The 25,531-nt window shown below is 42.6% G+C and overlaps 1 protein-coding gene across 5 annotated transcripts in view; it reads left to right on the top strand.

Moving 5' to 3' along the window:
- The window catches only part of b3gat1b (beta-1,3-glucuronyltransferase 1 (glucuronosyltransferase P) b), a 59,753-nt gene that overhangs the window by 28,731 nt on the left and 5,491 nt on the right, over positions 1-25,531 (top strand). For 2 of the 5 annotated variants that reach the window (XM_076888895.1, XM_012921945.3), the window contains exons 2-6: positions 5,637-5,742; positions 20,972-21,126; positions 22,106-22,617; positions 23,729-24,025; positions 24,371-24,476. In XM_076888895.1, the coding sequence (XP_076745010.1) occupies positions 21,003-21,126; positions 22,106-22,617; positions 23,729-24,025; positions 24,371-24,457 (1,020 nt within the window). In that variant the 5' untranslated portion in view covers positions 5,637-5,742; positions 20,972-21,002 and the 3' untranslated portion in view covers positions 24,458-24,476. The remainder of the gene's footprint in view (positions 1-5,636; positions 5,743-20,971; positions 21,127-22,105; positions 22,618-23,728; positions 24,026-24,370; positions 24,477-25,531) is intronic. The other 3 variants (XM_023152672.3, XM_004561616.3, XM_012921946.3) reach the window with 2 other exon arrangements.

Genomic DNA, 25,531 nt, shown 5'->3' with positions numbered 1-25,531 from the left:
CACTCAACTCTGACTCGACTGGCTGTCTTGGCTGGCCATACTTCTGCTCTACATTCAAAACACGCAAGGACACTATACAATAGATAAAAACACATAATAGAACAATAACACAATGAAGAACAATAAAACAAAAGCACAAGATAAAATTAACAAACAGTGGGTTCACAGTGAATATGCAGATGTGAACAGATGGGTTTTGAGTTGAGATGTAAACTGGGAGAGGGCACCAGTGTTTCCTATATGTGGGGGTAGAGAGTTCCACAGCCTGGGAGCAGAGCAGCTAAAAGCTCTGCTTCCCATGGTGGTGAGGCGGAAGCAAGGCACAGAAAGCTGGATAGAAGAAGAAGATTGAAGTGAGCGTCAGAAAAGGTAGCGCTTAACAGGTCAGACACGTAAGGAGGTGCGAGGTTATGAATGGCCTTGAAGGTGAACAGAAGAAGTTTGTATATTATCCGGAATTTCACTGGGAGCCAGTGAAGTTCCTGAAGAACAGGGCTGATGTGCTGGTAGGAGGGGTTCTGGTGATAATGCGAGCAGCAGAGTTCTGAACCAGTTGAAGCTTATGGAGGGATTTTTTGGGGAGACCATGCAAAAGAGAATTGCAGTAGTCAATACGGAAGGTAACAAGACTGTGGACAAGAATGGACGTAGACTGGGTGGAAAGAGAAGGAAGCAATCTGTTAATGTTACGTAGATGGAAATAGATGTGATGTGAGATTTATAGGAAAGTGAACTGTCTAGGATGACACCAAGGCTCTTAACCTGAGGAGAAGGGAAAACTGAGTTATGGATAGTGAGTGAGAAACGGTTCGCCTTCGAAAGGTTGGATTTGGTGAGAATAAGGAGGATTTCAGTTTTTCCTCATTGAGCTTGAAGAAAATTAGAGCTAAACCAGGATTTAAATTCAGATAGACATTCTGTTAGAGAGAAGGTGGGAGGGAGGAATCAGGTCCGCAGGAGAAATATGACTGGATGTCATCAGCAAGTGAAAGTGAAGATCAAATTTGCGGAAAATGGTACCTAGAGGGAGGATGTATATTATGAAGAGAAGAGGGCCTAAGACTGGACCTTGGGGTACACCAGAAGTGACCAGGAATAGACAAGAGCAGAATGATTTCAGTTGAATAAACTGGGAGCGGTCAAGGAGATATGATTGAAACCAGGCTAGGGGTGTGTCAGAGATGCCGAGAGAGGAAAGTCTGTTTACAAGGACGGAAGGAGAGATGGTGTCGAAGGCTGAGCTCAGATCCAAGAGGATGAGAATGGTGAGAAGACCAGAGTCAGCTCCGATTACAAGATCATTAGTGACTTTAAGTAAAGCAGTTTCTGTACTGTGACATGAACGAAAACCAGATTGAAATCTCTCGTAGATGTTATTATTAACCAGGTGTGAATGAAGTTCAGCTGCAACTACTTTTTCGAGTATTTTAGAGATGAAGGGCAGATTAGAAATCAGACGGAGGTTGTTAAAGTTGTTACGGTCTAAAGAAGGTTTTTTCAGTATGGGAGTGACTGAAGCAATCTTGAATAAAGAGGGAACGATACCGCTGGTGAGTGAAGACTGGATGATAGCAAAGATGAGTGGGAGTAAGCAAGAGAGGCAGGATTTCCCTGTAGACATAGGGTCAAGATGACATGTGGCAGGCTTTGACCTACATATAAACTCAGAAATAGCAGATAAATAAGGAAGATGAAAAGTGGAAAACAGCTCAAAATAGAGAAAAGGTTCTGGAGAGGGGATAGACACAACATTTGAACTGAGTTGCTGGTGAATGTTATTAATTTTTGTACTAAAGGAACAGCATCAAGGAGTTACGGGTTTCAGAAGAATAGAAGTGTGGTGGTAAAGCGCTGGGGGGTTGAATTTGTTTTTTTGAGAACTGAAAACAAAATCCTTGCGTTACCCTCATAAGAACTGACAATACCTGAGTAGAAACTTTGTTTGGCCTTGTTGATGGAGTCTTTATACTGAAGTACATGGAATTTGTAGATTTCTGCATCAACAATTAAACCAGATTTCTTGTATCTACCTGGTGTCATTTTCTTTCTCTAGCTGCCGAGCTTTGGCCTTCAATGCTCGGAGGTCAGAGGTAAACAAGGGAGCAGAGCGAGCGAAGGAAACAGAGTGAGCTTTTACAGGAGCCAGAGAATCAAGGACATTGAGTAAACAATTATTATAATATAACAACAAATCACCAGGAGTAGAATAGAAGTCCGTCCATCCATCCATTCGCTTCCGCTTATCCTTTTCAGGGTCGCGGGGGGCGCTGGAGCCTATCCCAGCTGTCATAGGGCGACAGGCGGGGTACACCCTGGACAGGTCGCCAGTCTGTCACAGGGCCAACACACAGGGACAGACAACCATTCACTCGCACATTCACACCTAGTGGCTCCGGCTTCCTCCCACCGTCCAAAGACATGCAGCTTGTGGGGATAGGTTAATTGGATAATCCAAATTGCCACTAAGTTTGAATGTGCGAGTGAATGTGAGTGTGAATGGTTGTTTGTCTCTGTGTGTTGGCCCTGCGACAGATTGGCGACCTGTCCAGGGTGTACCCCGCCTCTCGCCCTATGACAGCCTGGGATAGGCTCCAGCGCCCCCCGCGACCCTGAAAAGGATAAGCGGAAGTGAATGGATGGATGGATAGAGGAAAATCCTGCGGGACCCACAATGGATGTATCTCCAACAAGGCTGGAAAGTGATGTCCGGGTGGTAGTGGAGCTCTGCCGGCGAAGGGAGCGACAGCTGACCGCAAAGGCGCAGGAGCTCAGTGGCCGTATAGCGGAGCAGTCCAGCCATAGGAGCCAGACGAGCATCAGGAGAATCCACAATAGTGCCGACCAGCTCAAAAACATCTTCGCCCACATCTTGGACGATGTGGAGGAAAAGGAGCCGTGCTGGCCGGAGCGATGAATGGGTAGTCTAAAATAGCTCTAACAGTTAAGCTAGTGCAGCTCACTGGGAATAAGATGTCAGAGCACATTCAGCTGAAATAGCAGACGTTGAGGAAAATTGTTACAAATCAATATCTGGCAGAGATTGATCTGGCCTGAGTGTGAATGTCCCTTTTCATTCAAATCTGAATCCAAATAATCCAAATAATCGAAAATGTACCGGTGAGTAGCGACAACCAGATGCACCAGCGTTGACTCAAGCCGGAAGTTCAAGTTGTGTTTGCCATTTGTAAAGCACTAGGGAGTTTTAAATGCCTGGCTAAGAAACACCTGATTTTTATACTGCTCACCAAGGTGGGTGTGACTACTCAGCAGGTCGTCTAATGCCATCTTGAGTAGAGCAAAATCACTCTTCCTTCCACTTTCAAATACCGGTAATGTAGGTCTGGGAATGCCATAAACAGAAGCAATTAGAAGTTCTGGTCCAGCGGATGGAATATGACTAGTATGGAGGGATAGACAGCATTAACCGGCAGTGTTTGAAGAGTAGGGATGATTCAGTTCAGTTCAGGCTGGCCTGAACTGAACTGAACAGACTGAGCCACCGGTGGGACTGGTGCTATGCTCGCGGATGTGGAGATGGAAACCAAAGGTCCAGAGTCGATTTGCCTTGCCAAGCCAGGTGACCGAGTAGCTGAAGATGCAGCCACAGCTGACCTCCCTGGAGAAATAACTTCAGGACCCAGTGGGTGTTGTACAGAGGCCGCAGGGGTACCTCTCATGAATAATGCCAGTGGCCCAGCGGCAGGTGTTGGGACAGATGTTCCCATTTAGCAGTATTGGTAGGAACATTATGGTAAACTGGGGGACACTCATAGCAATTTGAGCATGCCCTGTCCTTATTTGGGAGGGTGAAGCTAGCGTACGGAAGCTGTCTGTGAAAATTGTGGCATTTCTGGTGAGATATCGCTCCTCTCTGACTTGAGGAGAGAAGTAAGAGGTTTGGCTCTTTCCAACTCTTTCTCTGCTTCCTTTAAACGGTGACTCCTGTCAAAGCGCTTAGTTAAGGTCTCCCTGCCCTGTGGTGCCTCCTCCTGAATTCATTGAGCTTCTCTCACCTGGGTCTAACGTTGCTGATATTCCAAATCAGCCTGAGTCCTCTTCAAACTGTTGACAGAGATTATCAAGCTCCATTTGTTTCATTCTCTCCTCCAAAAGTGCAGTCTTTTTTAGGGGAGATCTCCAGTGCATGGTAAGCCTCAGAATCTCCATCTAAACCATGCTGCTGAAGCTGAAAGGGCTGAAAGGGGGTGGCTGTGTGGTGGCTGTAGCTCAGGTGGCAGAGCAGATCAGCCACTAACCAGAAGGTTCGATCCCAGGCTGCATGCCAAATATCCTTGGGCAAGATACTAACCCCATGTTGCTCTCCGATGCATCCATCGGAGTGTGGATGTGTATGAATGTTAGATACTTAGTACTTAAGCTTAGAAGTGATTGTGTGAATGAATTAGTTGTATAAAGTGCTTTGAGTGCTCAGACAGAGTAGAAAAGCGCTATATAAGAACCAGTCCATTTACCACGAAAGGGCAAACAGCCATGTGATGGCGATTAAACCTTTTGTCACTGCTAGGCTGACACCTTTATGTTATATCATTTCACATCTGTGGCTATTCTCAACCATGAGCTTAATTAGGCTTCAAATAGGGCTACAAAATGGTGGTGAGGTGGAGTCATTGCTTTTCAGCTTGATGTGTATAGAAAATTAGCTTGTCTGTATCAATGACATGCTGTTCAAACATGACCGTATTAGTCCTGTTCTGATGTGTTAATTAGCTGGCATAACCTTTGATCTCAGACTGGGATTGATCTTCTTTAATCAAGGATTAATGATGTCTAAAGACTTGTGATTAACCAGCAGAGGATATGCCTCATGAAGAGAGGCCTAAAGAGAAGAGGAAAATGAAAGCATACAGAGTGGATGGCTGTATTGTCAGGATATCTGTGTAGATTGAAAGCTGTGGGGCCTAGACTGCAGAAAACAGTTAAAACACCCAAGTACACATGATGAAAGTCTTCTATAAAGCATTTGTTTTTGCAATCATCCATATGGACTAGTCCTCAAACATAAATCACTTCTGTTAATGAATCTCACAAAAGCACACAAAAAATGCTAATGAAAAAGTGATTTATCTTATTTTAAGCGGGATGGTAAACATTTGGTTCACATATGGAAGTCTAGAGGGAGCCAATTATAAAATATAATCACATATGCAATGCAGCCCAAACCTTTCTAGGTGATATTCGACATGCATTTGCTTTATGCATCAAATGCAGTCAGTTCAGGTCATTAAATACTTTCATTTTAACACATTTAACAGGTTCTCTGAGGGTTCCCTACTAGAAAGTCAGTATAGTGTCTGGATGACCTCATTTGAGAACAGAGCAGGAGAATTCACAACGAGTGTCCGACCTCATATATGCTGGACACATGAACCCTTGTCCTGTTAGCTGTGAGACTTTTGAACAATGTCTAAACCCTGATCTTCCCATCATTTCCTGGCATTGATGTCTGAGAGCAGCTTTAGTTTTATTAGAGATCGCATCATTTTAATTAAAGACTTGAAATGCTGATCATGCAGGACATTTGACCAAGAATGCTCTTTAACAGATCTTTTGTCTCATTAATTTTCTGTTGTGCCATCAGTTGAATCTAAACCCTCTGTATGTTTTCTTCTTTCTAGAGTTAAATGACATCACTGAACTGCTGGTCCTCAAGTTTATGCATACGGAGTGGAGCAGCATCTGTTGTTGGAATGGTCATGTCTGTTAGCTGTAAACATAGGTAAGGTAAGAATTCGCATTTGCATTTATGGACTCCATTCATCCATAATTATACAACATACATGCATTATTTGTTGTTGTATATTTACGTATACAACATCCATTCCTACAACATTCATCCCTATTTATTCCTGTACCACACACACAAATAACTGACTCTAAACTAATGGGTTCAATCCTAAACCACAGTATTGTGACCCATTATAATAGTTAAGTAGCTTTCATACAAGGTACACAAGGTATACATTTGAGTCTTCCTACAGATAAATTTGCCTGACTTGTAGTTAGAATACTTTTCAAGTATTTCCATTATCAGACTAATTCATGCAAAATTATAAAATATATATATATATATATATATATATATATATATATATATATAGATATATATATAGATATATATATAGATATATATATATATATGATTCACTATATAAAACTCTCCTGAAACTCAAGTTCATCGCAGTGTTGGGTTCAGAAATTTCTCCATTATCCTGAAAATAATTAGCCATCAAGAATTTTCGACTGTCCCATAGCCTGGCTCTAAAAGAGAGAGTTATTAGCTTTAACTCCAATAACAAGGCAAAACTCTTCCAGATATTCTTAGCATCTCAAAACTCTCGTTCCAAACAACAAATAAAACTGATCCTCTTCCAGGTAGAGGCAAAAGCAGAGCATGCCTTGCAGCTTCATAAGCAACCTGAAGCAAGTTTAGTTAACAGAAAAAGATTCCTTCTCCCCTCCACCAAGCTGCCAAAATGCTATCTACCATTACATGCAGCTGCCTCTTACCTCTAATTCAGTCTATGCTGTTGGCCCCACAATATCAGTTCCATTCTTAACCATTCCTCCATTACAGCTTTCCTCTGCTACCATATCTGACACCCAGATTCCAGTTTTTCAGTCCTCCATCCAACTACAGCTTCCATTATCCTACTCAAAAGCCCACTTAGCTCCAAGTGCCCTCCCAAAACTCCTGAACCCATATTGTTAGCATGCTAGCAAGATAGCATGCTACTGCAACAAAGTATAGATCAGAATGTTACATCCACCATGCACTTCGGAGACTGCACAATTTGCAGTAATTTCAACAACTTTGGATGCTCAGTGTCAAAGTGTTGCTACCTTCATTCCAGTGGCCATTTCTGCCCAGCCTGCCCACACATTCCCACTAAGCAATTACGACTTACTATTAGTATTCAACCAACGAAAGAAGCCTTAAAAAATTATCTAAACCATATTTCATCAATTTTTCAATAAAAGGTTTTTCATGAAAGACGTTTACGAGGGATTCATGATTAGGCCTTTCCTTAATCGCCTTTTCTCAACAGTTTATTAGGCACTGCAACCAAAAAAATATTCCAGAAAAAAATCATTATAGATATCAGACTCATCCCAAACAATAATAGCTTAATTCCTAGAGATGACTTTTCCCTGAAATGCAAATAATCGTAGGTCACGCTAGTCAAAATTACAAGCGCCTTCAAAGTCCTGCCAATCCACCCTGAATTCAGGTTCCTCTTTAGAATCAAATGGAAGGCAGTTTGCTATTTTAGAGTTGGGCTTACATTTGGAAAGACAGCAGCCCCAAAATGTTCAGCTGTCTTTCCAAAGCCTTGTGCTGGATAATTACCAACAAGACAACAACCAGATGTTGCCATATCTAATTTATGAAATTTCCCCTTGTGGGACTAATAAAGGTATATCAAATCATATCTGGTCCATCTGATGATTTTCGAGTTTTTATCAGCCTGGATTTATCTCCTCCCACATCACCTCCAGCGCAAGGGTTAACCACCCTGATGTCAGTTTTCACTTAATTAAGCAATCTCTTGTCAGAAGACAAAACAGAAGGCCCTTGGACATCCCTGTAGTGTCCTGGCATGACCCTCAACACTATTTGGTTTCAGGCTTCTATGCCCTTGGAGAAACTCAGTGACATTAAACCCCCCAAAAACTTTTGACTTGCTCACTCTTGCACCAAACAGCAGCAGAAAGATTAATCCTTATTCACTAAACATGATCTCTGATAACAACGAGACGGCCTACCTGAAGGAGATTAGGAATCTGGAGAACTGGTGCCAGAGGAGCAACCTCCTTCTAAACGTCAGTAAGACAAAGGAGCTGATAGTGGACTTCAGCACTAAGCAGGAGAGGAACTACCAGACCCCTGTCATCAACGAGTGCCCAGTGGAGAGAGTGGACAGCTTCAAATACCTCGGAGTTCACACCACGCAGGACCTGTCATGGTCCTGTCACATCAACACCGTGGTGAAAAAGGCTCGTCAGCGTCTCTACCACCTCAGACGCATGAGAGACTTCCAACTGCCCTCCAAGGTGCTCAGGAACTTTTACTCGTGCACCATAGAGAGCATCCTGACGGGAAACATCTTAACCTGGTTCGGGAACAGCACCATGCAGGACAGACGAGCTCTACAGAGGGTTGTGCGGTCAGCTAAGCGCACCATCCGCTCCGAGCTCCCTGACCTGCACTCAATCTACAGCAGGCGGTGCTGGACCAAGGCCAGGAAGATCGTGAAGGACCTCAGCCATCCCAACAACAGACTGTTCTCTCTGTTGAGGTCAGGAAAGCGATTCCGCTCCCTGAAGACCAACACAGAGAGACTGAGGAGGAGCTTCTTCCCGCAGGCGATACGGTCTCTCAATCACACCACCACACAGTACTGACCCACACATACAGTTCTTACACACACACACTGGACATTCTGGACATTGTCTTCACTTCATCTGTCCTCTGTCAGTGCGCCCCAGGGTGGCTGTGGCTACATTGTAGCTTGCCATCACCAGTGTGTGAATGTGTGTATGAATGGGTGGATGACAGGTTGTGTAAAGCGCTTTGGGGTCCTTAGGGACTAGAAAAGCGCTATACAAATACAGGCCATTTACCATTTACCATTCATCACTTAAATCACTTTAAGCATATTTGCACTGCACAAGACATAATGTGGATTGCACAACACTGGTCACTATATTCTTCATTTCCAGTTAATACTTGTACAGCTGCTGTTATTGTGTATATATATATATATTTATTTATATTTCTTCATACATTCTTATATAGTTCTATACTGTGTATTGTGTATTTTGTTGTACAGTTATTTTATTTTCAACTTTAATTTATATATTTTCTTATTCTTTCCCAGTTAAATTTACCCTTCATTCTAATTTGTGTTGTACAGTTATTTCATTTTTAACCTTAATTTATATTTTATTCCTTCCTAGTTAAATTTACCTTTTTTAATTTTTCATATTTATTTCCTATCTTATTCATAGCCTTTTCCTTTTTTTTTCTTTAGGTCACGAGCAGTTGTCTAAGCATTTCACTGCATATCGTACTGTGTATGACTGTGTACGTGACAAATAAAATTTGAATTTTGAATTTGAATAGCAAAGGCTGAAGCAACTCCCCATCTATCATGTCCTTCATGCATCACTTTACGTGGCTGTCGGTCACCCACCAATTCTTACTCAGAGCAGATGATGTTCCAGGCCGTCTCTTGTTGTCTCTTTCTCCAGACAGATCCTTGCACCACATGCAGAATTAGACACAATCCAAGTACTTTAATATTCACCCATAATATTTAAGATTTAAACCCTAGCTTTGCAGAGGTCATTAGCTTAATCTCAGGAAGCCATCATTAACAGCCTTACTCACAGCACTTTGCCCACTGACTGAACCTCTTGGAATTCATTTCATTCCTTTCGTTCCTGTTTCAACCTACTCTTTCCGTCCTTCAAGATCATTACATTGCGTAGTTTTTTCCTCAAATACACATCAAACCCTTTCTATCAAAATCCCCACAATAAAATCTTACCTTAGTTGCATTTCTTCTTCAAAATCTCTCACAGATTCCCCTTGCTTATTTCTCCACGTTACCTCAGCTATCACTACTCATTGAAAAACTCCAGTATCAGAAGCTCCCTTCAACTTCTCTTCATCTTTGTAATTTGACCAAATTACAAATTTCAGATCATCACCTCTACATCAATGACCTTCACTTAATCTTCAAATGTTTGCCTCACATTCTCCAAAGAAGTAAGAAGTAACCAGTCAGGGCACCCCCTGTCCATATTGTATGTCAACAGAAAGTTACTCCTGAGCCCTCTCGAGCCCATTACCAACAGCTTTAAAATGTCATCATGCTTCCCCTTCATATCCTCTGTTTACCACTAGGTATGGCCAGGTTGCTTCCTCATTCAGTTTCTCTCAAACTTCAACTTTTTTCATTGTCCCGAATTTCTCCTGATCGCTTTTCCCAACATTTTTTCTGTATGAGTACGGAGGGCTACAGGCTAGGCTAAAGCTACCACCACACCGGCTGCCTTTACCCAGCATTTTCCTCGCCATTGTCCGTTCTCTGGCAAACAAAATGGATGAGATACGGCTCTCTATCACCAACAACAGACCAGGGTTTTAATAGTTTTGCAATTTTCATTAGTTTTTATTTTTATTTAGTTTTGACTTCAGATTTTCAATTTTATATCAGTTTTAATTAGTTTTTACCAATTGTTTGCTAGTTTAGTTTTTATTTTTTTGAAAATCCTTAGTTTCAGTTATAGTTTTAGTTGTGTTTGCAATAATTAAGTGCAACAAAATCCCAGTTTCATCATATCAGTCATGCTCTTCTGCTTATCCTTGGGTATGTTGCTATTCAAGCTACCATACCCTGCACTCTGGACAGGTCGCCTGTCTGTCGCAGGGCTAACACGCAGAGACAGACAACTCACATTCCCACCTATGGGTTCTTTAAATAAATAAATAAAGGCAGATGAACAACCATTGATACCAGGCAAATATAAAATTTATATCTTGGCCCCAATGAGACTTAACTCTTGCAGCACCGGGTGTTCGTAATTTTGGTTCAAGTGAATTGATAAACCTTTTGAAGGCAATTGACTCACACAGTTATGTAGATATCCCCGTCCTGTTGTCTCGGGATGCATCACGCTGCCTTGCCTGGGGTTAGCTTCTGTTTTCTGGGGATGAGGTTTGAGTGCGCTCCCTTACCTTCTCAAGGTAAGCTAGGTTAGCCTTCTTGTGTGAGCTTTTCAAGTGCACTTTAAGGTTTATGGGATTTTTTTCCCCTTTAGAAATGTCCCTCATAATTTGTCTCTTTCCACTACAAGACACTTGCTTTATCCAAAACACAGTCATCCATCCATCCATTCGCTTCCGCTTATCCTTTTCAGGGTCGCGGGGGGCGCTGGAGCCTATCCCAGCTGTCATAGGGCGAAAGGCGGGGTACACCCTGGACAGGTCGCCAGTCTGTCGCAGGGCTAACACACAGGGACAGACAACCATTCACACTCACATTCACTCGCACATTCACACCTAGTGGCAATTTGGATTATCCAATTAACCTATCCCCACAAGCTGCATGTCTTTGGACGGTGGGAGGAAGCCAGAGTACCCGGAGAGAACCCACACAAACACGGGGAGAACATGCAAACTCCACACAGAAAGACCCCGGCCTGATGGTGGAATTGAACTCAGGACCTTCTTGCTGTGCGGCAACAGTGCTAACCACCGTGCCACCGTGCTGCCCCCAAAAAAACACAGTCATATTCAAAGTAATCCCAAATTGGACTCTGGCGCTTTCTCCCGACTTTTCCTGACATGATTCTGCACGTGGACGGAGCAGCAACACAGACGACTCGACTAACGTACTGCCACCTGCTGGCATAATGAGACACAACAAGGAAAAAAAATCTGGAAACTAAACTTCATTTTCACCCTTGACTATTGTATGACACGCACACATCTACGAAAACTAAACACATTTTTGCTATAAATTCAGTTAATTTTAGTTAGTTTTGTGAACACTCATTACAGTTTTAGTTAGTTTTCCTTTTTTTGTTTTTATTTTTATTTCCGTTAACGAAAATGTTTTTTCACTTCTAGTTTTCGTTATTTCGTTAGTTTTCGTTAACGATAATAACCTTGCAACAGACGGATTATGGACTCAAATGTCATGTTTTTCACTGAAACATGGTTGAACAAAAGCTGTCCGGACAATGCTATTGAGTTAGCAGGACGCTACACACACCAAGCCGACAGGCTAGCAGATGACTCCGGCAAGACCAGAGGTGGAGGTTTGTGCATTTATATTAACAATGCTTGGTGCATGAACTCTACTACCACTGAGAGTCACTGCTCACCTAATGCAGTGTTTTTAATGGTCAAATGCAGACCTTATTATCTCCCCAGAGAACTCACCTCTATCATACTCACTGCAGTGCATATCCCCCTGATGCTAATGCTAGGCTGGCCATGAAAGAACTTTCTGCAGCCATTAACAAACACCAGAATAAACACCCCGAGGCTGCTTTTATTGTTGCTGGCGACTTCAACCACACCAACTTAAAGACAGTCCTCCCCAGATTCCACCAACATGTCTCCTGCCACACCAGAGGAGACAAGACTTTAGACCATGTGTATTCCAACCTGGCTGGAGCCTACAAAGCAACACCCCTCCCCCACATTGGACAATCGGACCATCTCTCCCTGTTCCTCACACCTCGGTATTCACCACTCATCCAACGTGTGAAACCTGCTGTGAGGACAATTAAAGTGTGGCCAGAGGGGACAGACGCAGTGTTCCAGGACAGATTCAAAAACACAGACTGGAATACGTTCACCCACACAGACTTGGACCAGTATGCCTCATCTGTACTGGATTACATCTCCAAAACTACAGACAGTGTCACCACCCAGAAACGGATCATCATGTACTCCAACCAGAGGCCTTGGATGAACCGGGATGTTCGTCTCCTCCTAAAGGCCCGCAACACCGCCTTTAGGTCAGGAGATGCACACACCTACAGTACAGCCAGGGCTAAGCTAAAAAGGGGTATAAAAAAAGCCAAACACCATTACAAAAAGAAGGTAGAAGAACACTTCTCCAACTACAACCCCCGACGCATGTGGCAAGGACTCCAGACCATTACAGACTACAGGACCACCAAACCCTCCCCCGCATCCTCTGATGTCTCCTTCCTCAACGAGCTCAACAACTTTTATGCTCGTTTTGAGCGAGGGAATCCAACAACTACAACCAAAGCAGATGTGACGCCGGACCACCACCCACTGATTCTCTCCCCCACCGATGTAGGAGCGGTGCTGAGCAGGATTAATGTCCACAAGGCTGCAGGTCCTGATGGCATCCCCGGGCGTGTTCTCAGAGCGTGTTCTGGGGAGCTTGCAGGAGTCCTGACAGACATATTCAATCTGTCCTTGACCCACGCTGAGATACCGGCCTGCTTCAAATCCACCTCCATCGTCCCGATACCCAAAAACTCCAACCCACCAAGCCTCAACGACTACCGCCCAGTAGCACTCACCCCCATCATTACAAAGTGCTTAGAGCAGCTGGTCCTAGCACACTTCAAATCCTGTCTTCCCCCCCCCCCCACCCTGGACCCCCACCAATTCACATACAGTCAGAACAGGAGCACAGAGGATCTCCATCGCACTGCACTCTGTCCTCTCACACCTGGACAACAACAACAACACCTGCGCCAGAATGCTGTTTATAGACTTCAGTTCAGCATTCAATACAATCCTCCCCTCACAACTCATCAGGAAACTGACAGACCTGGGCATCAGTTCCCTCATGTGCAAATGGTTACTGGACTTCCTGACCAACCACCCCCAACATGTCCAGCTGGATAACCGCTGCTCATCTACAATCACAATGAACACCGGTGTACCACAAGGCTGTGTGATGAGCCCTTTCCTCTACTCCCTCTTCACCCATGACTGCAGACCTACCGATGGTTCCAACATCATCATTAAGTTTGCAGATGACACCACGGTGATTGGCCTCATCAGTGACAACGATGGGAGGAGGTGGATCATCTGGCTGAGTGGTGCGACACAAACAACCTGCTGCTCAACACAGAGAAGACCAAGGAGCTCATCGTGGACTACAAGAGGAATGCTGACCCACATCCACCCAGCCACATTAAAGGGACGGCTATGGAGCGTGTGAGCAGCTTCAAGTTCCTGGGAGTTCACATCTCATCTGGACGACCAACTGCTCTAAGCTGGTCAAGAAGGCTCACCAGTGCCTCTTCTTCCTGAGGACTCTGAGGAAGAACCACCTGTCCTCAGACATCCTGGTGAACTTCTATCGCTGCACCATCGAGAGCATCCTGGCCAACTGTATAACAGTCTGGGAACTGCTCTGTCTCGGACCGGAAGGCGTTGCAGAGGGTCGTGAAAACTGCCCAGCGCATCACCGGAGCTCCACTTCCTGCCATAAATGACATCTACAGTAGGCGGTGTCTGAAAAGGGCTGGGAAAATCATCAAAGACCCCAGTCACCCATCACATGGACTCTTCACCCTCCTGCCCTGCCCTCTGGGAGGCGCTACAGGAGCCTCCAGACTAAGACCACCAGGTACCGGAACAGCTTCTTCCCCACAGCTGTCAGACTCCTGAACTCTGCCTCCTGACATCTGACCCATGTCAAAATAATGGAATGAACATACACACACCCACAACCACTAGCACTTTATATAGCCTCTGTAGAAATTAGCCACATATTTCACTTATCTTAACTGCACTACTGTATAATTCTGTGTAAATAATCATTCTGTACAATACGATAATTATAATTCTACAACTGTTTATAACATGCATATTTCTGTATAGCTTTATATTTCATATTTCTGTATAGTTTCATATTTATATCCTGTTCATAGCCTGCAGATAGCTTGTATACCCACTACAGCCTGTACATACTTATAGCATATTCATAACATACATTCATACCGTGTACATTGTAACATACCCATAGTAGACCCATTTTTGTACCCTCATACCTATAACAGACCCTCCATCCATCCATCCATTCGCTTCCGCTTATCCTTTTCAGGGCCGCGGGGGGGGGGGGGGGGGGGGGGGGCGCTGGAGCCTATCCCAGCTGTCATAGGGCGAGAGGCGGGGTACACCCTGGACAGGTCGCCAGTCTGTCGCAGGGCCAACACACAGGGACAGACAACCATTCGCACTCACATTCACTCGCACATTCAAACTTAATGGCAATTTGGATTTTCCAATTAACCTATCCCCACAAGCTGCATGTCTTTGGACGGTGGGAGGAAGCCGGAGTACCCGGAGGGAACCCACGCAAACACGGGGAGAACATGCAAACTCCACACAGAAAGACCCCGGCCTGATGATGGAATTGAACTCAGGACCTTCTTGCTGTGCGGCAACAGTGCTAACCACCATGCCACCGTGCTGCCCTATAACAGACCCATTTCTGTAATATATCTATATACCTATATTATTGCTAATATATATTTTGTAATATATCTATATTGGCTAAAGCACTTCTGGATGGATGCAAACTGCATTTCGTTGCCTTGTACTTGTGACGGATGCAATGACAATAAAGTTGAATTCTATGCTACAGTGGGGCAAAAAAGTATTTAGTCAGCCACCGATTGTGCAAGTTCCCCCACTTAAAATGATGACAGAGGTCAGTAATTTGCACCAGAGGTACACTTCAACTGTGAGAGACAGAATGTGAAAAAAAATTCATGAATCCACATGGTAGGATTTGTAAAGAATTTATTCGTAAATCAGGGTGGAAAATAAGTATTTGGTCACCTCAAACAAGGAAAATCTCTGGCTCTCACAGACCTGTAACGTCTTCTGTAAGAAGCTTTTCTGTCCCCCACTCGTTACCTGTATGAATGGCACCTGTTTGAACTCATCATCTGTATAAAAGACACCTGTCCACAGCCTCAAACAGTCAGACTCCAAACTCTGCCATGGCCAAGACCAAAGAGCTTTCGAAGGACACCAGGAAAAGTATTGTAGACCTGCACCAGACTGGGAAGAGTGAATCTACAATAGGCAAGCAGCTTGGTGTGAAAAAATCAACTGTGGGAGCAATCATCAGAAAATGGAAGACATACAAGACCACTGATAATCTCCCTCGATCTGGGGCTCCACGCAAGATCTCATCCCGTGGGGTCAAAATGATCATGAGAACGGTGAGCAAAGATCCCAGAACCACACGGGGGGACCTGGTGAATGACCTGCAGAGAGCTGGGACCAAAGTAACAAAGGTCACCATCAGTAACACACTACAACGGCAGGGAATCAAATCCCGCAGTGCCAGACGTGTTCCGCTGCTGAAGCCAGTGCATGTCCAGGCCCGTCTGAAGTTTGCCAGAGAGCACATGGATGATACAGCAGAGGATTGGGAGAATGTCATGTGGTCAGATGAAACCAAAGTAGAACTTTTTGGTATAAACTCAACTCGTCGTGTTTGGAGGAAGAAGAATACTGAGTTGCATCCCAAGAACACCATACCTACTGTGAAGCATGGGGGTGGAAACATCATGCTATGGGGCTGTTTTTCTGCCAAGGGGACAGGACGACTGATCCGTGTTAAGGACAGAATGAATGGGGCCATGTATCGTGAGATTTTGAGCCAAAACCTCCTTCCATCAGTGAGAACTTTGAAGATGAAACGAGGCTGGGTCTTCCAACATGACAATGATCCAAAACACACCGCCCGGGCAACAAAGGAGTGGCTCCGTAAGAAGCATTTGAAAGTCCTGGAGTGGCCTAGCCAGTCTCCAGACCTCAACCCCATAGAAAATCTGTGGCGGGAGTTGAAAGTCCGTGTTGCTCGGCGACAGCCCCAAAACATCACTGCTCTCGAGAAGATCTGCATGGAGGAATGGGCCAAAATACCAGCTACTGTGTGTGCAAACCTGGTAAAGACCTATAGTAAACGTTTGACCTCTGTTATTGCCAACAAAGGTTATGTTACAAAGTATTGAGTTGTATTTTTGTTATTGACCAAATACTTATTTTCCACCCTAATTTACGAATAAATTCTTTACAAATCCTACCATGTGAATTCATGGATTTTTTTTTTCACATTCTGTCTCTCACAGTTGAAGTGTACCTCTGGTGCAAATTACTGACCTCTGTCATCATTTTAGGTGGGGGAACTTGCACAATCGGTGGCTGACTAAATACTTTTTTGCCCCACTGTATTCTATTCTATTCTATCTCTGCCTCATACAAGGAGATCCTTGACCACCTGACCAAGGTCATTGTAAGCCTACCAGTTATATATTCAAAACAATTTTCAAACTCTTCATAACACTCAGTTATCACTGCTTTTGGGGATGCTGGCTCTGGTCCTTACTGAGTCCTTGCCCAAACCACAGTCTCGTCCAAGATGGTCTTCATTAACATGGTAATAACTGCTATGATGGAAAGAAGGCTTAAGTCAGCTCACTTTTAAACTATACAAATATATATATATCTATATATATCTATATCTATATATATATATATCTCCTCTGGTAGAGGACCCGAGCTTGAAGGATAAACCGCCCGCAGGGGCGTGCTGGGTGTTTATATATATATATATATATATATATATATATATATTGATATATATTGATATATATTGATGTAATAATGTGTAATGGGTATATACATATTCATTGTGAATTCATGACAACTACTGTCTGTCTGTGCCCACTGTGTTGAGAAGCACGGTAGCCCTCTTCAAATCATTAGCTTAATTGCTATAATAGTACACCAGTACATCTTCAGCTGTGATAAAATAGGAAGCTTAGAGCAGTCTCTGACCTATATTCGGCCTGCTCCAGCAGACTGTGACTATTTATTAACAAAATTCCTCTTTCCTTGAAGTTTGTGCCTTGCAGCTACAGCATGACAGTGTTAAATTGAGGGCCACCGTGTTCTATGCAACATACACTTCAAAATGTAATCCACCTCTAGCAAAGGGCCATTATATCTACAGACTCAAAAACCAGCTCATCCACTCATGTTAAAGAGAATCTGCTACTACTTTTGAAAGAAGGGAATGTTTGAAAAGCACTTCAAACCCAATTATACAGGGAGTGCAGAATTATTAGGCAAGTTGTATTTTTGAGGAATAATTTTATTATTGAACAACAACCATGTTTTCAATGAACCCAAAAAACTCATTAATATCAAAGCTGAATGTTTTTGGAAGTAGTTTTTAGTTTGTTTTTAGTTTTAGCTATTTTAGGGGGATATCTGTGTGTGCAGGTGACTATTACCAGAGCGTTCTCACTCCCGAGGCGTAACATGTCGACGTTTTGTCACGTCCCGCGGCGTTCCTGAGGAACGCGAAAGGAGACCTTCGGCGTTCTTATGGTACGCGGCGGGTTATTGCTGGAATCCAGTGCAATGACGCTCCCGCGGTAGTAGACGTTCCAGCCCTGTATTTCAGCCCTAAACCTAACCTTATCCCTAGCCCTGACCATAACCTTATTCCTGACCTTAACCAGGACTTTAATGATGTTAAATAGCGTGTTTCTAAGCGATTTGAAGAAAAAGAGCGAACATGTGTAGGTTCAGTCCAGACGGTTCTCATATTTCCTCTTTTTCCGAGGTCGTCATTTAGGAACGTGGTGGGTAGCCGAAAACGTAATATGGTGACGATTTGTCACCTAGCGTAAAATGTTACGCTTTGGGAGTGAGAACGGGTTGCTATTACTGTGCAGAATTATTAGGCAACTTAACAAAAAACAAATATATACCCATTTCAATGATTTATTTTTACCAGTGAAACCAATATAATCAGAATCAGAATCAGAATACTTTATTGATCCCTGGGGGAAATTATTTTTTGTTAGAGTGCTCCATTATAAACCAACATAAACCAACATTAAGACAAGACAGACAATACGCTAACTAAGAATAGTATAATATATACATATATATATACATACATACATAAGTCACTCATAAATAAATAGCTGGAAAAGAAACGTGTAGTTGTAGCAATAACCAGTGTGTTAAGTGGATGCGTTGTACAGGGAGATGGCCACAGGCAGGAAAGATTTCCTGTGTCGTTCAGTGGTGCTTTTCGGTAATCTCAGTCTCTCACTGAACGTGCTCCTGTGACTGACCAGCATGTCATGGAGTGGGTGGGAGGTGTTATCCAACATTGTCTTTATCTTGGACAGCATCCACCTCTCCGACACCACCTTGAGGGAGTCCAGCTCCATCCCCACAACATTACTGGCCTTACGGATTAGTTTATTAACATCTCCACATTCACAAATATACATTTCTGACATTCAAAAACAAAACAAAAACAAATCAGCGACCAATATAGCCACCTTTCTTTGCAAGGACACTCAAAAGCCTGCCATCCATGGATTCTGTCAGTGTTTTGATCTGTTCACCATCAACATTGCGTGCAGCAGCAACCACAGCCTCCCAGACACTGTTCAGAGAGGTGTACTGTTTTCCCTCCTTGTAAATCTCACATTTGATGATGGACCACAGGTTCTCAATGGGGTTCAGATCAGGTGAACAAGGAGGCCATGTCATTAGTTTTTCTTCTTTTATACCCTTTCTTGCCAGCCACGCTGTGGAGTACTTGGACGCGTGTGATGGAGCATTGTCCTGCATGAAAATCATGTTTTTCTTGAAGGATGCAGACTTCTTCCTGTACCACTGCTTGAAGAAGGTGTCTTCCAGAAACTGGCAGTAGGACTGGGAGTTGAGCTTGACTCCATCCTCAACCCGAAAAGGCCCCACAAGCTCATCTTTGATGATACCAACCCAAACCAGTACTCCACCTCCACCTTGCTGGCGTCTGAGTGGGACTGGAGCTCTCTGCCCTTTACCAATCCAGCCACGGGCCCATCCATCTGGCCCATCAAGACTCACTCTCATTTCATCAGTCCATAAAACCTTAGAAAAATCAGTCTTGAGATATTTCTTGGCCCAGTCTTGACGTTTCAGCTTGTGTGTCTTGTTCAGTGGTGGTCGTCTTTCAGCCTTTCTTACCTTGGCCATGTCTCTGAGTATTGCACACCTTGTGCTTTTGGGCACTCCAGTGATGTTGCAGCTCTGAAATATGGCCAAACTGGTGGCAAGTGGCATCTTGGCAGCTGCACGCTTGACTTTTCTCAGTTCATGGGCAGTTATTTTGCACCTTGGTTTTTCCACACGCTTCTTGCGACCCTGTTGACTATTTTGAATGAAACGCTTGATTGTTCGATGATCACGCTTCAGAAGCTTTGCAATTTTGAGACTGCTGCATCCCTCTGCAAGATATCTCACTATTTTTGACTTTTCTGAGCCTGTCAAGTCCTTCTTTTGACCCATTTTGCCAAAGGAAAGGAAGTTGCCTAATAATTATGCACACCTGATATAGGGTGTTGATGTCATTAGACCACACCCCTTCTCATTACAGAGATGCACATCACCTAATATGCTTAATTGGTAGTAGGCTTTCGAGCCTATACAGCTTGGAGTAAGACAACATGCATGAAGAGGATGATGTGGACAAAATACTCATTTGCCTAATAATTCTGCACTTCCTGTATACCTTAGAATACAAATTGAAATGACTTACATATTGGCGTGGTCCTGGGTCCTTGACCCAGAATTCAGAGTTTTGGACTGTTCATGTTTAGCTAGTATTGTGTGTTAGTATTACTTAGCATTACTACATTAAGACTTAGTTATTACAAGTAGTTGAGGTTTTTTTTTTGGAATTCTCTTTATTATTGTAAAGTTTCTGTGTTTAGTTTCTTGTTCTTGCTACCTTTGTTATCTGGTTTTCTTTTAGACTTTACTATTGTTTATACTTTGATCTTTAAAATTTGAGTTTATTTTCCCCAATATCTTTTTTATGTGTTGTTTAGTTACTTCATGTTTTATTTTGGTAATTATTTGTTTCCTGTGTCTCGTATTTCGTCTTACTTCCCTTGTCTTGTCATGATTAGTTTCAGCTGTTATTGTTTTCCAGGTGTTTCCACTAACAATAATTTGTCCTCATTGTGTTGATGTATATCTAGCCAAATTTTCTTTTGTTCTTTATCTGAGTGTCTGTTAACCAATCTTCAGTTTCCTGCCTGTGTATTGTGTGTCTGTTTGAGATTTTGGATTTATTTATGGACTTTGGCATTCCAGCTAATAGAAGGCTGTTTTTTAGTTTATTCGTATGTGTCTGTGACTTCTGTTTGGGTCCCACCTGCCCACCTTTGACGTAAAATTAGTTTATGTCATAATGAATGCCTCAGTTTATTCAATGTATTAAATATAGGAAACAAAATAAAGACCTTTTAATTGGTTCAGTGAGATGCAAGTATGATCTCAGACAATTCACAGCTTTCTAGTTCTTATAACTGTGCACCCATCATGTGTTACACACCCTTGCAGGTAGGAACATGATTCAGGTCTGACCCTGGAGATGCCGAAGAGACGAGACATCGTTGCCATTATATTGATCGTGTTGCCTTGGACACTACTCATCACTGTTTGGCACCAGAGCACCCTCACTCCTCTGCTTACCACTCGAAAGGGTAAAAAAAAATGTGTGTTGAAAAAACTTAAGTTCAGACAGTCAAAAAAGACTGAAATTTACATCTGCAGCAAATTAAACTTTGTGGCATAGTGTAGCTTAGTGTAGTATAGTATGTCAAAGGCAGCAAGACCCAGTATATAGCAGAGAAAGAGATATCAACACTGAATAAGTCAGATACAGATTTAAAGGAACAGCTGGTCTAGAGGCAGGTTACAAAGTAGCTTGCAGTTGTACAACAACTGTGAGCAGGTTATAGAACCTTAAAGCATGCATTTTATATTAGATTTGCTCATTGGAAAATCTTATATACAAGTGTTAACTGATTTGGCCTGAGCTGTGACTGCCTTTGTGGCTTACATTTTGAGTGGAATGCATTTCTCCTAGATTCTATATGTGACATATAAATATGTTTGTTATCAACATGCCGTTATTTTTGCTATTTTGTCATTTCTTACTCGTTTTACTCAAAATACCAAGAAACTGGAGAGCTACTGAAAGTGATTAAAATGTGCAAGGGTCTCTTCTCACCCAATGCATGCTCTGTTCCTAAATGTAATCATGTTTTTTTTAACAAATAGAGTATGGAAAACAAAAGTCTGTTGGAGGAAGGTCTTCCGCCTCCTAATGCAGTCTTTGTCTTTTGGAGAGAAAATACATTTTAAATGTTATTGTGAATGTATTTCACTTATACAGGAATGCATTTGTTAGGAGACCAGGTTGGATATAGTGCATATTTTTTATATTGTCGTCAAAGTTGTACGCAGGAAAGTAAGTTACTTCTAGTGTGTACCTCAGCAAGTGTTGAAAATATTACATCTCTTTATTGATGCAGCTTAGCATCTGATCAAAGAGTATTAACATTGTCTCACATAGTAAAATTAATTATCAAGAAATAAATCTTACTGTACAGAAATATACTGTAGCATGAATGCCAATCCATATTTGTGAGCACACAGAAGCTCATTGTAATGTGTTTTCTTACTGACTAGATGACAGGACTGATGGTCACTCCAACTCCAGAAACACCTTTGCTTTTAAGGAGTCATGCTCGCTTCAGAACCGGGACATTGTGGAGGTGGTACGCACGGAATATATATACAGCCGCCCTCCACCCTGGTCGGATATATTGCCCACTATCCACATCATCACTCCCACTTACAGCCGCCCGGTGCAGAAAGCAGAGCTGACACGGCTGGCCAACACTTTGCTTCATGTGGTCAACTTGCATTGGATCCTGGTAGAAGACTCCCAGAGGCGGACCAGTCTGGTTAGTCATCTTCTCCACAACACAGGGCTCAACTACACCCACCTCAATGTGGAGACACCTAGGAACTATAAGGTACGCGGGGACACCAGGGACCCCCGAATACCACGTGGTACCATACAGAGGAACCTAGCTCTCCGGTGGTTACGGGAGACCTTCAGCGTAAATAACAGCCAGCCTGGGGTTGTCTACTTTGCAGATGATGACAACACATATAGCTTGGAGCTGTTTGAGGAGGTGAGGAAATTTAATTTGGCTTTCTTAATCTACGACTTCATGAAACACTTTTCCAGTGAGTTTATGGTTTTAGTTGCTAGTTACAAGTCTTATTTATTTATATATATGTATATGTATGTGTATGTATATATATATATATATATATATAGATATATATATATATATATATATATATATATATATATATATATACATATACATATATATGTGTGTGTGTGTGTGTGTGTGTGTGTGTGTGTGTGTGTGTGTGTGTGTTACACCTCACATAGGCATAGGTAACCTCCAGTAGCTAAGGAAAAAATGTGTATATCTCAAGTAATTGATGAAGGCTTGCAGAAGGTTACTGGCTTCTGTTATGTGAAAATGATTGCATAGAGGTTTCTGCACAACAAACAGGAGAAGTAAACGTTCTCAATGTTTTGTGTTGCTACACACTTCACTGCTGCGTAGCTAGTGAAAGTACCTGCAAACAAGCTAGCATTTTTCATGTTACTACAAGCAAATGTAATAATATGTTAATAATAAGCAATAACAAAGAGACTTTCAGTACAGCTTTATACTCTTCTTTATAACCAGTTTCACACTAGCAACTGCCAGAAACCGCACCCTAACCGTTTGCAGAATAAACACTTTTACTTTGGCAACCAGTGACTAGCAGCAGGTCAGTGACTGTCTCCAGCCCTGCGTTTTTGGGAGCTTTAGCAAACAGTTTCTTTCAGCAACTACTAACAGCTGGTCAGGGGAGTGCACATTTTTCCCTAGTGACTGGTGATTGCCAGATGGTCGCCGACAGGTCTGTGCGACTTGCTTTAAAACTCTTATATTTTCTAAATGATGATTCCATTAGAGTCAAAAAGCAACTAGAGGACAGTAGGCGTGTGCATTAGCACGTCATTGACAAGCACCATCCCGTGCTCATTGCAGTGTCCTCAGCTCTAACTTTTTAAGTCCCTTTTCTAAACACCAAGTTTGTGATGCAGATTTCACAAACTGACATCACACTACGTCCATTTTTTACCATCTGTGATCTTTAGCTAAATGTAATCTTTTGTATGGGTTTTTAAATGACTTGCATAAGTGGTTTATTTCTGTGTCTGTTTTCAACTAACAGATGCGTTCCACTAAAAAGGTGTCGGTGTGGCCCGTGGCTTTTGTGGGTGGCCTGCGTTATGAGTCACCCAAAGTAAACACCTTGGGGAAGGTGTTTGGCTGGAAAACTGTATTTGACCCGCACCGGCCCTTTGCTATTGACATGGCTGGGTTTGCGGTGAACCTGCAGCTCATTCTGTCCAAACCTCAGGCTTATTTCAAGCTGCGTGGGGTAAAGGGAGGATATCAGGAGAGCAGCTTATTAAAAGAGCTGGTCACTCTCAGTGACTTGGAGCCTAAAGCTGCTAACTGTACTAAGGTAAGAAGAGGAGGCTTTCTATATGTTTAAAATGTCATGCAATGCCAGTGAAATGACAATGAAACAAGCTGCATCTGGAAATGCTGGTAGAATAAGAAGACGAGTCTTAGGATCTTGTGTTGTCAGAAGAATTTGTTCTTAAAGTCATTAAACTGTCAGCTTAGCGCCAACCCTTTAAGCTCAGAGGCTCATTTTAAATATGTTATGTTCTGCGTCTGGATATTGTGTAGCAGATATGAGGCAGCCTATTACCAGCAAACAGCATTTCTAGCCAAAATGTCTGTATCAGTATCTCATCATATTGAGTATTTTTTTGCTCGTACATGCCTTTCTCCTTACCTCTAGGTATTAGTATGGCACACAAGGACAGAGAAGCCTGTGCTGGTAAATGAGGGCAAGAAAGGATTTACAGACTCTAACGTAGAGATATGACATCCTTCACGTGACACAGGTAATAACGGAGATTTAGAAATGCAAATTACTGCATTTCAACACAGTGATTACTTTGGGTGTGCGGGAATGGAAAAGCAACTTCAAACCCAAAGAATATGGGCACCCAGAATACACACCTAATTTGAAATGAATGTCTGACCTTTGTATGTAATACATTTTCAAAGCAATTCATTTTGTCTTAGTGGACCATCAGTGCATAGACCTGAAGAAATAGTTCACCGGGGTTTTTAGTCATAGTTGCCACTATAAGACTTTAATGATAACTGAACAGATGGCTAATACGGCTATCAGACTGGCCGCTCCCTGATTTCCAAAGGGGCTGCCGCATTGGATGTCTGCCCAAGTATCTCGGCGTGGGTCTGGCACAAGAAGCTTGTGACCCCCTGAGGTTGGGTTTGTGACTATGCGGCAATTGCTCATTGTTAACCAGCTAACATTTACATGCCATTTCAGCCAGATTAACATTTATGATAACGTATCTGTATCTCATTGTTCTTCTAACAGAAGCTGTACTGACCCCCAGAATTCTTCAAACTGTTGTTCAATGTTGTTAACGTCACCAAGTTTAGTTGCTAGAGAGGAGAGGAGCTGCGTGTCTGCCTGTCTGCAGCGTGCTGTGTGAAGTTATGTCAAATAGAAACGGCAAAGATTGCACTGTTGTTATTGATACTATTGCAAATGAGCATCTACATTTTTAGTATCTATTGGTATCTGAGAATTTTTTTTTATGACAGCCATAATAGAAACCCTGTTTCTAGGTCAAGTATCTACTTTGTTGGATGAGGCTTTTCTCTTAGCTCTGCTGTATTTTAATAAATTCAAGCCTCCAAATAATATTCTGCCCCTCCAGATTGTTATCAGTGCCAAAACAGAAATGTCACAGGAAGTCAAATTTTGCCTTAAATTTTCAATAAATTTGGTTTTCTAGAATTTTTGCAGCTATTGAGACAAATGTGTGATACATATCCATAGTTAAACAGAAGTAGTGACCTGGATGAGCTCCCTTCTCTTATATTTTCCCACGCGTGGAATCACAGATATTACAGGTTGTTT

The sequence above is a fragment of the Maylandia zebra genome, linkage group LG10 (genome assembly GCF_041146795.1).
Source record: "Maylandia zebra isolate NMK-2024a linkage group LG10, Mzebra_GT3a, whole genome shotgun sequence".
In the NCBI taxonomy this organism is placed as follows: Eukaryota; Metazoa; Chordata; class Actinopteri; order Cichliformes; family Cichlidae; genus Maylandia; species Maylandia zebra.
Note: the sequence above shows the minus strand (reverse complement) of the source record. Positions and strands in the feature narration are given on the sequence as shown.